The sequence below is a fragment of the Apteryx rowi genome, unplaced genomic scaffold, assembly GCF_003343035.1.
Source record: "Apteryx rowi isolate R43461 unplaced genomic scaffold, aptRow1 scaffold_190, whole genome shotgun sequence".
NCBI classification, from domain to species: domain Eukaryota; kingdom Metazoa; phylum Chordata; class Aves; order Apterygiformes; family Apterygidae; genus Apteryx; species Apteryx rowi.
The window spans coordinates 537,549-551,340 of NW_020448197.1; the positions used below are offsets into that span (position 1 = coordinate 537,549).

The 13,792-nt window shown below is 45.4% G+C and overlaps 1 protein-coding gene across 3 annotated transcripts in view; it reads right to left on the reverse strand.

The window, feature by feature from the left end:
* Positions 1-94: 94 nt before the first annotated feature.
* CEP85 (centrosomal protein 85) overlaps positions 95-13,792 on the reverse strand; it is a 13,950-nt gene continuing 252 nt past the window's right edge. The window contains exons 2-15 of one of the 3 annotated variants that reach the window (XM_026062585.1): positions 13,173-13,277; positions 12,129-12,201; positions 11,346-11,498; positions 8,350-9,074; positions 7,562-7,695; positions 6,598-6,715; positions 6,036-6,221; positions 5,596-5,748; positions 5,190-5,344; positions 4,548-4,668; positions 4,003-4,053; positions 3,809-3,916; positions 2,934-3,159; positions 95-2,648 (exon numbers count right to left, since the gene is read on the reverse strand). In XM_026062585.1, the coding sequence (XP_025918370.1) occupies positions 2,485-2,648; positions 2,934-3,159; positions 3,809-3,916; positions 4,003-4,053; positions 4,548-4,668; positions 5,190-5,344; positions 5,596-5,748; positions 6,036-6,221; positions 6,598-6,715; positions 7,562-7,695; positions 8,350-9,074; positions 11,346-11,498; positions 12,129-12,183 (2,349 nt within the window). In that variant the 5' untranslated portion in view covers positions 12,184-12,201; positions 13,173-13,277 and the 3' untranslated portion in view covers positions 95-2,484. Of the gene's footprint in view, positions 2,649-2,933; positions 3,160-3,808; positions 3,917-4,002; positions 4,054-4,547; positions 4,669-5,189; positions 5,345-5,595; positions 5,749-6,035; positions 6,222-6,597; positions 6,716-7,561; positions 7,696-8,349; positions 9,075-11,345; positions 11,499-12,128; positions 12,202-13,172; positions 13,526-13,792 lie in introns of those variants that run through there. The other 2 variants (XM_026062584.1, XM_026062586.1) reach the window with 2 other exon arrangements.

Here is a 13,792-nt window from a genome sequence, read left to right on the forward strand (position 1 = left end):
CCGGTCGCGGCCGCCCAGCGTGCCCGAACGAGGCGCCCTGCAGCCAGCACGGCGCCCTCCTCGCCCTGCCGCCCCGCAGCTGCCCACAGAATTGCTTTGCACGAGTGGAGCAGAGCAGCTTTATTTTATACTCAAAATACTTAGTACAAACAAGTGAGTAAGACAAACGCTCGTATAAACAGACCTGCGCTTAACTTGACAAGGGAAAACTCAACACAAGGCAGACGGTAGGGAACCGTTCAAACATTAACTGCACAAGCAACAGGACAAGGCAAGGGACGTGGTCTTGCCTCCCCGTGTCCTGAACTGTAACCAAAAGCCCAAGAMTTCCCCAGCATGGAGACAGGCAGACACATGTACGGCAGGTGGGATCGCCATCTTAACCAGAGAGATACAGTTTGGCAAGAGGAAGGTTCCTCTTCCCTACAGGCAGTAACACATGACCTGAGCACCACAAAAGGTGGGACTTGTTGAGGGCCCCAAAGCTGACACAGGCCAGCCCAGCGGCAGGACCCCACCACAGGGCCGGGGACGGAAATGGGCTCCMAGCATCGGCTGAGATGGGGTTTAACACCACGGTTTTGTTTCCACAGCCAGTTCTCCATGAGAGCAAATGTGTTCCCACACAGCAGCTGGGTATCAGATCTCCCACTTAMACCCCAAGAAGAACACGGGGAAAATGGATGGTGTTAAACAGCACACTGCCAGCCTGCAGGAGAGAGCAGCTTTCACAGCTGSTGCTGCTCTCCTCCCCCATGCCCAGAGAGCTCCCAAAAGCCAGGACAAATGCCTTCAAGAAATAGCCTTGGCCCATATTTAACTCAGTACAAGGCAACAGCAGTCTGGGAACAGAAATGCTCAGAAACATAAATACTCCAGATGCTGAAGGGGCAAGGGACAGGCTAACAGCTAGCTGTCCAACAGAGACACTGCTATGCTCTCTCCACGTGCCATGCTGGGCGTAGCTTGGGATGGCATACTAACTGATTTGTTGCCACAAACACCTGTAATCACCAGACTTCAAGAACAAAACAGATTTGGTCTTAAAATTTAATACAAAGGAATTATGAAAGCATCCTCACAAAGCTAGGGCTCACGACCCCAGTGTAAACCAGGAGCAACCGAATGGACAGAGGTGTTTCAGCAGTTTCACCCCCTTATTGTATAACTGACTTAACTTGTGAGAAAAAGAATGAGATGACAAGCACAAAGTTTTACCCTTAGTACCAAAGCGTTGTCTCAAGCAAGCACTCAGTACTGTAGAGTCGTCACTAAGATTAAAAAGGTTGTGATAAAGAATGAACCACATCCCAGGTTGATTTATTTAGCAATCCAATTGTTTGCCAAGGGAGCAGGGAGCTCCCAGAGAACGGGCTAGAACAAAGCCTGAGCAGTCACTGCCTTGCAGGCAGCAGGGAAAGCTCTCAGATCCAGACAGCTGTATGATCCCGCTGCAGTTTTAAGACCAGAACAGCCTTCCCCCTACCAAGCAGCAGGCAGAGAGCCGAGCAGAGGTGTGCGTCTGCTGGCCTGCAGCAGGGTCCCCTGCACAGAGGCTCTCTGCAGCTCAGGCAGGGGTTACGTACAGTCAAGGCTCTGCAGGATTGTCTGCAATGGCTTTAAGGGCTGCTACAAGAAACAGAACAATTCCTCACCCTGCCAGCAGACGCATTAGGCACGAAGCAGTTTGYGGAGAGGAAGTTTCTCTAGCACATTAAGGCACTTCAGCATCCATCAGCTTCCTCTGCAGGCAGAATCATACCCACATTCAGAGTGTTTTCTCAGGGGGGATGAAAGGTTTAAGGCTTCTAGGGTAAGAGTGCTCAGGAGGAGCATTTTCAGAGTCTTTTAGTGTCACTTTATTCCCCAAATTCTGTTGGCTACTGAAAGACTCCAGTTGCATTTACCTGAGCAAAGCAGGTCCTGTTCCACAAATGGCTACACAAGCATCCAAGCCAGACCTGTGCACGTACACTTCTGACAAGCCTGTAGCACCTTGATATAATTAGCAGTAGTGTGAAATCCACAATTATCCCCTGAACACTGATAATACTCTGGTCTTACTAGTCACACAGGATCTGCGCAGAGAATTTATCAGAAAGACCAGGGCATACATTTCCTCTCAGTATTGGTTTAAACTGTCACATTTGCAAGTCCAGTGTATGACATGCCTGGAAGGTAATTCAGAATTCATCGCCCAGAGTCAGAGACCATACCAGCTCCAGCAAATACAGCACAAACACATTCCACAAGATCAAAGCTACTACAAAGCCCAGCACCAAAGCCCTGAACGATTCCAGTTAGCCAGTCAGCAACTAAACACTTCTGGCAACAAACCCCCTGATTTCTCATGGATAAGCCACACATCTTGTACCCAAGCAATGGGATGGTAAAGTGCTGAATAAGCTTTCATTTGTAGGAGCTCTAGTCTCCTGAGGGTTTCAAGTCTTCATTTCTTGTCTTACTTTGAGGAGACCATGTTCTTTACTGGGTGATGCAATTGTCTCCCATGTCCTGGGCATATCTGTCAGATATTGCCGTCCTTAAGTCTTCCACCTCTTTGTGAAGCTGTTTTACCTCCGTCAGTTTTTCTGCAAGTACATCAGGGCTCAGCAAGTCGTCCTTTTCCTTAGCTGAGTACTGCACAGCTGGGGAGTCAGAGAAGGGAGTTACCTCAGACGTACAATTCTGAGCAAGGGTCCCACACATTTGCAAATGAGCCAGAAAGATCAGAACGCGTTTGCAACAGAGGAACTACTTAACATTCAGTTATTACAGCAAGGAAGCATCAATTTTTAGAGCTTGCTAACCACAAAAGAAGGTTCCGAATCCCCAAAAGATGAGAACCCTACAGATATATTATATGATGTTACTTAATTCTACCCCAGCACATGAACCACAAGGTTTGCTATGCCATCGCTCTGCATACTCACAGCGAATGCCCAGGAGCAGGGAGAGATTGGGATCCTTGCCCTGAGCCCTCTGAGTCACAATGCTGTAGACAGACTGCAAATCCTGCAGACAACTGGCCAACTCGCTGTGTAACTCCTGGGTGAGGTGGGCTGTCTCACCAGGGGKCGGCTGGCTTAGCTCTGCCTGCCGGAGTCGCTCCTGAAGGGTCAGGTTCTTCTCAATGAGATCCTGGTTCTGCACGGAAAGCTGAACAAATGGCCACAGCAGATTAGTGGTCACTCAATACAAAACTATCAGGCTTAAAGCAACTTAAAGCAAATCCTCAATGATGACGGGAGCACCAAGGTCAGGAGGAACAGGTTTATGTCAGGGCTCTCCAGACTCCAGCCAGATAAGCAGTACGCAAGTGTCAGTCCTACGGGATGTGAGCAGTCAGCTTYCCCGGCTCAGACAGGAAGTACCCATGACACTGCACTGGCTCTGCCAAGGTGCGATGCAACAGAAAAGCTTCCAGGTTGTGCACCAACCTCTCACCCTGACACAGGCCATCCCTTCCCTCAGGGATTGCCATGGAGCTTAGCTCCCTTTAGGCCTCRGACTGGGGCTCAGTCCCATCCTGCAGCCCAGTTTGGACACCTGCTCGCTGTGTTGCTGCCCTCCACCGGCCAGCTCAGGGTCCAGCACCACGACTAGCAGCCCCAGCTGAAGTTTGAGGCAGAAATAGTGTCTTTCTCCTGTTTCTGAACAGAGCAGAGCTCCTTTCAGAGCACTGACAGGGCAACTGGCTGGCAGGAGGCAGGAGAGGTTGAGCTGCTGACTGCAAATTAAGACAAAGACAATTCATTGTTCGTTCAACTGCTGTGCTCTGGCACTCAAAATGTTCCCGTGCTCTGACCTCTTTCACAGCAGTCCGGAGCTGCTGCAGTGCATTTTCTCTTCTCATTGCCTCCTCTTTCAGAGCTTGGCTTGTCCCCTCTTCCTGAGCCACCTGTTCTTCCAGGCTCTGGAACAGACCATGGGAAAGAAGTAAGTCTAATTCATATTACAGCAAATTCTCAAGTTCTAGATCCCTCCACAGTAGCYTCTCACCTTTACTTGCAAGGACAACTGCTCCATCTTCTTCTGCTGTTTGTCTGCAATCTGGAATCAAAAGCAGAGGCCACTAAGAACAGGCCACACAGACTCTTTCAGCAATATCAACAGGATTTCACCTTCAGCAGGACAGTTTTCTCTCTCCTTCTCTCTCTCTCCTGCCCGCTTACTGCTTAAATTACTATTTGTTAGCAGAGAATGTAGATGCCCTGATGAAAGGCACCTGATGAAAGGCACCACTAGAAATATCAGCTATAAAAAGATGAGAAGTTACATTCTTGTGGTTTTTCCTCCCCTTTTCTGCATTCTGCAACTTCGCTCCAGTGAACTGTTCAGCGATTACTCTAGGACTGCATGGTTACCATACCAAGAACAGCTCCTAAAACCCCTCAGTTTGCAATGCCAGGAACAGCTCTTCCAGTGCAATTGTGACTGCCTACTAACGCAAAAGTTCTTGATTTCATTTTAGTGCCTGGTGTGACCCAGTGGAAGGAAAAAAGTRTGGTAACTCCACACCATTCCCAGCTGGGAGGGCCTGTTACCTTCCTGAGGCAGTCGCATTCTTTCTTCAGAGAATCATTTTCTACTTTCTGTTTCTCCCCATCATGGGCAGCGGGTCCTCTCTCTGCACTCTTTACACACTGCTGCATCTTGTCCTGCAAGCTGAAATTAGCAGATCATCATGAAAAAAAGCAGCTTTATTTGGGGTGTTTCCCCCTCATTAGACAATAGGGGAAGGTGAAAGACTTCCATAGCAGATGTTACTGTTGCCTGTTCACATCCCACCTTGCAAAGTGCAAGGGCTGTGAAGGAGGGAGTTTCACCCCCCCCGACATAACCCTGCCCATCATACCGGCACGTCTGCAGCAACACCATGATTGCAGATTACATAGTTCTGTTGTGCAAGGAGCTACAGTTGAAAGCAATAACCAGAGGACACAGACAAACCCAGATGACAGCTATGTGCCCTCTTTCTTCCAGCCACCTGGATCTGCTCCCCTCCTTCACTCTTTGCATGCAGAATTTGAACACAGTGCTTTGGTGAGCGCTCACATAATCATAGCAAATCCAAGGTAACCCAGTTCTGACAGGTGGGACAGCGGCTGTGCTGAAAGATCACTGTTCGAGTGCTGTGACTCCTTCAGTGCTAAGATGAAGCTCACTCTAATCCTTCAGACGTTTACCTGCGCACAGAGGAAAGAAGCTCCAGTTCTTTGCGTTTTTGGGCTTCTAGCTGCATCTCTTGTTCCCTGAAGGCAGCTCGGACATCTCCGAGCTGTGTTTCCAGTGCCAGCACTGTTTCCTGCAGAGCAGTACTCTTCAGTTCAGATTCCTTCAGCTGCAACAAAGATCATCGCAACACTCTAAAGACCAGCCAGGTGTTTCACCACAAACACATTTCAACTGCATTCCCAATGCAGTTTTCACTATCCATGTGACAATTCTCAGCTATAGCTCAGAACATTCCTCCTTCCAAAAGGGCACACTGTAACTTTACTTGTGCAGCTGCCCAGGGGATTATTTGCAGCTGTAGAAAAGCCACCTGAGCAAACATCTAGAGTTATCATCACTCCTGGGAAAAAGTTTTACCTTCTGACTCTGTTTCTGGTGGTCCTCGAGAGTTGGTAGATCAGCCAGGTATCGCTCAAGGGTCTCAATTCTCTGTTGTCTCTCCCTGTTTTGCTCAGATTCCTTCTGGCATTTCTTTTTCAGATTATTAATGTGTTTGTCTCTTCCCTTTACCTGCAAAGACAGTTATATAAAAGTTTAGTTTATAATATAACTGTTGTCCACTCTTCAGTCCTCTGTATGCCCATTCATTTATCTGTCTGTACAGCACTCATCACCAAAATACAAGACCATTTTACCTCAGCAGTATTTCTACTCGCTTAGCCTAACACACCCTTCTTCTCTGGTTAAAAGAAGAGGTATTAAAGTACTTCTAACTGCAGGAGGGAGKTTTTTTGCTTATAAATGGGGGGAAAGGAGGGAAAAGATATCTCCACATCTCTAGAGCAATGGGATCCTACCCTTTCTTCCTGTTTCTTTAATTCCTCTGCATGTTTCTGCATAGTTTCCTTCAGTGTCTCCCGGATCAGCTTTGCATCCACCTCTGCAGCAGCCAGTTTTCTCTCCAATTCAATCTTTTCTTTACCAAGGGATTCCGTCTTCTCTGTGAACTGTGCTCGGAGAAAGGTGTTCTCCCGTTGCAGCTCCTGCAGACAGAGACAGCCCGTGAATTCTGTCCATCAAAGCTAACAGTTACAAATTGACACTAAGCAGCCGACTTGTCTCAGAGCAACTCCCAAATATCATTCTGCTCATCTTACGCACTCAGGTATCTGGAACAGCTCTTGTCAGTGCTGTCAGACATTTGCATCACTAGCACAGCTTCTAAACAAGCCTTAGTAGTTCAGGGCTTGAAACCCTGAGAGTCACGGAGGATCTCAGAGAAGACAGATAACTGGGACCACAAACAAAGGATAATCTTATTCTGTATGGCCCTCCTAGTCAGGAAAAACCTCATGAGATATGTTAGGGCCAGTGGGTTCAATACAGATTTTCCACTGATATCCCATTGCGTCCAGTTACCTGCATTCTCAACATGTAAACATCTCCATAGGGTGCTGGACAGCCGAGCAGGGCGCTGTGAACCTGCAGTTCACTTTCCCGAACTTTCTGCTCCAACTGGGAAATGTGCTGTCTTTGCCTGTAAAAAACAGATAGACTGTTCTCAAATGTACACCTTGTTTTTAATGCTAGTAGGGAGCAATAAAATATAAACAGCGCCACCACAACTTTTTAATTAGTACTACACATGAGGAATGAGAAATAGAAAGACAACTCTAACTCAGAACTGGCCTGCAGAGAAATAACCCAGAAGATGTCTGTTTTTGCACTTTTACAGCTCTGTATAAACCTTCCTTCCCTCCTGTCCTTCAAAAAGTGCTTCTCCCCTAACAGTGATTATGCTTAAAACACACGGGTCTTGCGTGCTTTGGAGTACTCTAGCTTGACTGCAGAGCAGATGGGTAAAATGCACAGACATCAGAAGGCTCAAAATGAGCAAGCAGAGAAGAAATATACAGTCGAAATGCTGAAGGCAGTTTTCCATTATCACTTTTTCAGAAAGCTTATGGACCACTAGCATTAGGTATGAGAAGTGTTGTTTGCCAGCCCAAACTCACAAAGAACAAGCTTATAATAAAGGTCTCCGTGAGCTCCCCAAAAGTTCTCAAGCAAACAGGCAGCAGTTTCAAGATTCCAGATATTTGTGATGTGAATGGAAATTTTTATCCATTATAAAACAGGGAAAACCACAACCAAAATTCATTTGAATCCTTTAGGATCCCACTTCTGAGGGAATGGGAAGAGAGCTTGTGGAAAAAATGGACTGTACTCAACGGTATCTATGTTCTTCTTTATGGCAAAAGAAACTCAAATGGGTAAAAGGGTCTCTGAGACAAGAGCTTTCCTTCATATTTTCATAACCCTCCCTCTTCCAAAACAAAATACCCTGGAGTCCTTAACCCACGCCTCAGTATCAACCTCTCACCTGTCAATGATGAGCTCCTTCTCCTTGAGGAGGTTTTCATTGGAGTTCAAGATATTGATCCACTGGGTTGGATCAGCTGAAGGCAATGAAGGAGAATACATCGAGGGATGGTGGCAGGCAGCTCCATTTTGTAACTGAAAGAGGAGACAAAATAAGGAGGGAGAGGTTTATGCTCCACAGAGGTAATTGCAACATTGCTAAAGCTATTTTGCACACTGTGTGCTCATCTGTATGCCAGGACATAGCTATTTCAGTCTGCGCCGATGTCCAACAACAAGCAACTTTGCCCAAGCACAACTGGAGATTAACAAATAATTTTAGATCACTGTGCTGTCTCACTGGAAACAATTTGTCTCCATTAGCATACAGCTGGTGGGAGGTGCTAAACAAACTGCTTCCATCTACTAAATTGCAGTTATGTCGTTTTTTTCAGAAAGTCTTTTTCCTATCTCTACATACAGAATAAAATTATCCTATGAAGTAAACTGTTAACAACTTCTTTCCATATGTTTCCTTTGCAGTTTCTGGTGGACAGGATATTTCACCTCTTGATCTAAACTACTGTGCAGTGCTGTAACATTATACAGGGCTGCTCCACACACGCAGTATGACAAATGATACCTGTGACGTGGCTTGCTGTAAAAACAGATCATTAAGAAACTTTCAGTGTAAGACAAGGAGAAGCATGAGACATTTTTCCCCTTGCTTTGTAAGCCCACAACAATGATTCATGACTAAAAAGAGAGGAACAGTTTCAGACTGATACATTTACACAAGTAGCTGCCTACCTGCATTTGCTCTATTTGCAATCGCACATTCTCCAACTGTTGTTTCCAAGCACTGAGTTCACAGACTCTCTCGTGTGGGTGCAGCGTGCAGGTTTCTTGCATCCATGCTCGAGATGGAGGAGTTACAGGTTTTGAAAAGACACTGCTGGCCTGGAGTCCTGCCAGCATCAGTCTGCTCCCGTTTGGCCACGTTCCGTTCCGGGGCTCACAGACTCCGTTAGCCCCTGCTGCTTGTTTACTCTCTGGCAGCACTTTATAATGATCCTTTCCTGCCTCAGTTGTCCCAGAGTTCAGATTGAACTTCTGGAACCTGTGCAGAGGGTCAGTGCACAAACCATCCAGAAAGAGAGACTGATTAAAGGTACGCTCAATGGCAGGGGTGTCAAACTTCCAAGCATCTTCTGTTCTCATGTGCTCAGAAGCAGGATGCCAGGACTGCTCAAAACCATTTTCCCCTGAAGCCCCACAGAGATGCAAGAGATCTCCGGGTGGCACCTGAGATGACTTCCCAGCATTAAAGTCTCCATTTCTCATGAGTCCTGAGTGTTCAGAAGCAGATCCTGGCACAGCAGGTTTTGAAGTATTCTGTGAACAGCTCTGTTCTCCTGCTGAGCAGAGCTTGGAAGGTGAGGCACCCAATGTAGAAGGCATAACATGGGCTGTTGGGATGGTCACTTGGGTTTTGATGGGCTGGAATGAGGAACCGTTACTGGAGTTGCAAAAGTCTAGGGAAAGAAGAAGTGCGATGCTTTAATTATGATCCTGAAAATATTCTGACCTAAACCACCACTTCTCTGCTGAACAGCTCTCCTAAAGAATTTTAAAAAGCAATTCGTTCCCCTGAACATCTCCTCCTAAGCAACAGTAGCTGACATACAGCAGCAGGACTAAGGCACATCTGTGTTCTCCCTCACTACAAAGTTTAGGAGCCTGTTGACATTTTCCTACCAGAGTAAACCACACGGAGAATCCAAGTTACAGCTCAGTACACATTTCTAACCCTTTGCTTTTAAGCTACTCTTCTATAATATAATCTCCAATCAATAAGGTTATCTTCCTGCTTGTTTAAGAATCACAGCCTTTAAATTGAACAAAAAGACTGAGACTTACTCCACTGAACACTGAGTCCTTGATTCTGTTCCGCCCGTCCCACAGCTCAGCGACTCTGAACTGTAACCAAAGCTAACTGGAGCCTTTACTAAGCTCATGATGAGCTTCAAACATAGCTGAACACTACATCACCAAGCAGTTGACCTTCGAACTCCTCCAGGACCCTGCAGCAAAAGAGCTTTTTCTAGAGGCTGGAGTAATGGCTCTTGCCTTACTGCCACAGGAAACGAGATAGAGCACAGCACACACACCACAACGTGAGTCTGTCCTGTCAGGCACACGCCAAACCTGGCTACATGGAAATACAGAGTTATTCTTAGTAAGTCTCAGATTTCAATACAGCAACAGCAAGAGCTGAGAAAGGCAAACACCGAAATGCCTGTTCCTTCTCCTCCTCCTGACACATTGTACAACACATTAAATTCAGGTTTCTCCCAGATACCCAAACTTGTTTTCTTCATGCCTTTGGTTAAAGGCTCATCCTCACATGATGTTTCTCTAATCCAACAACAGGACAGCAAGGTCACATTTCCATGTGTTTGTAACCTCAAAGCATTGCTACAAGGAGGAATAAAAGGTTACAATTTGAATTCAACAAACAAGATTCTGCGAAAACCACCATCAAACTGCTGGAAAGCTATCAGAATAAAGGCACAGATCCTATCTTCAAAAATTAACAGCAGAGGCAGAAAATCTTCTCAGACATTGCTTGGCTCTGCCTAGGAACTCCTTCATACAGTGAACACCCTGCCACCAAGCAGTCACAAAACATTCACCCTGGCAAACACAGGAGAAAAAGTACAATTTTGTTTTCAGCTCCTAAATGTATAGTCCAGTATCACTATGAGGAACTTGAGTTCTCTGACCAGCAAGCCACATGCGGATGCTGAAATCAGTTCCTTGAATGTGCTTAGGGTCACCGCAGTGACATTTATAACTGATGTACTGACCTAAAAGTCTGTATGGTTCAGCCAACTGTCAGGGCTGCAAATCAGCCTAAGCTCTTAGGAACAAGGCTACAACGTACAAACATTCAGAAGGGCAATTTCTCAAGGAACAGTCACCACCCCCCTGCTCTCAACATGTAACTGGATGTTTTATTATCCTAGGAGAGGCTAGATGCAACTCCTAAACATGCACTCTAATAATGTTTCCACAAGCCAGATTTTTTTGAAAGCCTTCTTTTCAACTCCCACGTTATTAAGAACTATAGCTCATTCAAAATGCACAGTACAGCTTATGAAATGCATAAAGGTGTGAAGTGTATTGTATTAAGGAAAACACAAACTTCCTCACTGCTGAAAGGAGAATCGATAGTGTTCTATGTAACCTTCAGGAGCGAAGATGAAAATACAGGTAGAAAGGAACAGTGGGACAAGCAATTGCACATAATGTGCCTTAACAGAGTGCAATGCTCAAGCCTTATTCAGTGAAAAGTACATAGCTTTAACAGGTAAGATGTGCAAAGGACACTGATTTGAATTCTCTAGAGGCACCTATAAATTATTTCTTAAAAGGAAAGGAAAAAAAAAAAAAAAAGCACCCAACAGACTTGCTGATAAATCACTTGTAGGTCAATATTAAACAGCAAATCACTAAGATGGCTCTTTCAGTCAGTTAAAAATGCTTACTACAGTTAAAACATATTTTAACTGAACCGTAGCTTAGAGAAATGACAAGTTTTGTTTTTATATTAGGCAGCATATCTGTGTATTGAGGCACTGGTTTTGAAGTAGTCTCAAAACATCATTACAGATTCTGCTCTCCTCRAGTTTTACATTTGAGGGTTCAATAACATTGGGCTATTTAATGGTTTGTTGGTCTTTCAAAGAAAGCATAAATAAAATCCTTCAATGTTACCGCGTGATAACATGTTCATAACTCACCTTCTGCGCTGTCTGAGCAGGAGGTCCCAATGCCCGCGTCCCCGCTATCAGTCACACTGGAACAGCGACTGATGCGACTCTGGAACTTTGCAGACAACATAGGTGTTTTCCAGTCAGTCTCCAAGAAATGACTCTTCTGACTGGTACTGGGGTCTAGAGAGAAAAAGCCCATGATATTTATGTTTTAGCCAAGGCTAAAGCCACCTCCTGCTGCTGAAAAGCCTTTTAATGTATCTAATTAAGCCATAAATAATTATCCTTGCTACCTAGAAACAAACTGATCCTTGGTGGACTCTCCATACTGTTGCTCAGGAAATCTCTTTCCTTTTGTAAAAGGAAATGGTAGCAAGCACAGGGAAGCCAAATAATAGCAGGAGATTGAAAGTCAGCCTTCTTACGGAAGTCAGGATGCAAGAGCAGTAAACTGTACTCCTACTGACAAGTTGGGTGATATCACACTAAACTGATTCTCTGGTACTTAAACAAAAAAGAGCAGCAGTGTTGGCACACAGCAATAATGGTAATGGCAGAGATATATTTTCACATTAACCATTAAGAACTCCTCTCAATTCATCAGCTATCATTCAAGAGATATGTCCACTAGCAAGTGATGCTCTGCCTCTGGATACTCATGCAATTATTTTATTTTGCAGGAACAATACTTTTTTTCTTTTGGGCTATAAAAGCTTTTGGTAAAGAAAGCTTTACCAAAGCTTTCAAAAGCTTAACAAAAGCTTTACAAAAGCTTAAAAGCTTTTTGGTTAAAGAAAAGACTGCCCTTACCCGATGGATTGATCTGCTGAAGCCTCAGGTCTGGATGTTTCTCAAGAGCAGCCATCTTACCTATTCCAGTCAACTAGAGGACAGTAAATAAAAAACATATTTTAAATCAGTATAAACCAAACCCTGTTGCCACTAACCAAGCAAAGAGCAGACATGGATCAGCTAGGCTTCATTCAAGGGACTCATCTTAAAACAGTATTTCATATTTAATTAGCATCTCCTCCTGAAGCTACCTCTGTTTCATCCCTGCAGGATGCATACTTAATACTTAAGTATATAAGTATTAAGTCAATACTTAAAGGTGCAGTTGTTGTAGGTTTTCTTCATGCCTGAGAAATGAGAAGAGCTCCTGTTTGTAGCATTCTTCAGGTATGCAGCTGTTCAGCAGAGCCTTTCAACTGGGGCATGCGTTATACCCATTATAGTTATTTATAGAGCATCAGTCACCATGGTATCTACATACTGCCTCTGTGTCTATAGAGACTAAAAAATTTCCCTTTAAAAGTCTTAACATTAAAACAGTTCATTTCTGCCCTCTGTAGAGGTCACTGGGCAACTACATCCAGAAATGCAGTAATTCAAAACAGCACTGCTGTACCATAAATGGCAATCATCATCTATCCAGAGCTTTGGTTTACTTTATCTGCTTATCAGAGCACCTCAGACAGTGAGTTTTCTGCCTCCGACATGAATATAATTCACAGCTCTCAGTCTTCACTGTGAAAATTCAAGGCTCATTTGCCAGCTCTTTGGAAGCCATTCATACTTAGAAAATATACATATACAGATGTTACAACAGCCACAGGATTAGACATTGGGAATGCAATCGGATGGATAGAGAATGAACCAGTAGTGGCATTTTACTCATATAGCAAGGCAGGAAGACATAGCTAAATATAGTGTTTATTATGTTTTTATTTAGGTACGTTTCTGAAATCACCAAGATTAAATCTCAGTCTCCAACACTACAGTCAAACAGTTTTAACAGGGAAACTCAAGTGTACACTGTTGAAATAGAAGAGACAAAACAACCAAAGCATTCACCTCTCACTCAGTGCCACCCTCTCACAAAAACCCGCTGTCCCCTTTCAGCAGCATGCACGCTGTCCTTTAAACCACCTGCTTACAGTAGTGGGCGTAGGGCAAATCCTGCAGACAGGGTGGGAAGGGACACATTCACGTGCAAAATGAGAGAAACGACGGAGGAAAAGGAAGGGGAGAGATGGATCACGAAGAGAAGGGGAGCAGCGGTACCCCGATGGAGAGGAAGAGTGTGGAGCAATACGATATGACCGCAGGAGGCAGGGGTGGAAGTGGGGGCAGTGACTCATCCCTAGGGGAGATTATTTGCTCCTAGGAAAGGGACGGTTTGGCCCCAGGGGCTGAGAAAAATGATTTGGTCCGAGAGGGAGGGGAGGGAAGAGGGGAAGGTAGTTTAACCTCAAGGAGGGGGCAGCCTGCCCCCAGGGAGGGGGACAGTGACTGATCCCTGAGGGGGAGGAGAGGGACCCCAGGGGCTTGGGGGGGGGCAATGGCTGGTCCCTGAAGGAGAGGGGGGACCCCAAGGGCTGAGGAAGGAGAGCGATTTGCTCCTGAGGGGGGTGGGGGTGGGGGCTGACCCCAACGGCCTGGGACAGGTGGGGCCCAAAGGGCAGCGTCTGAGT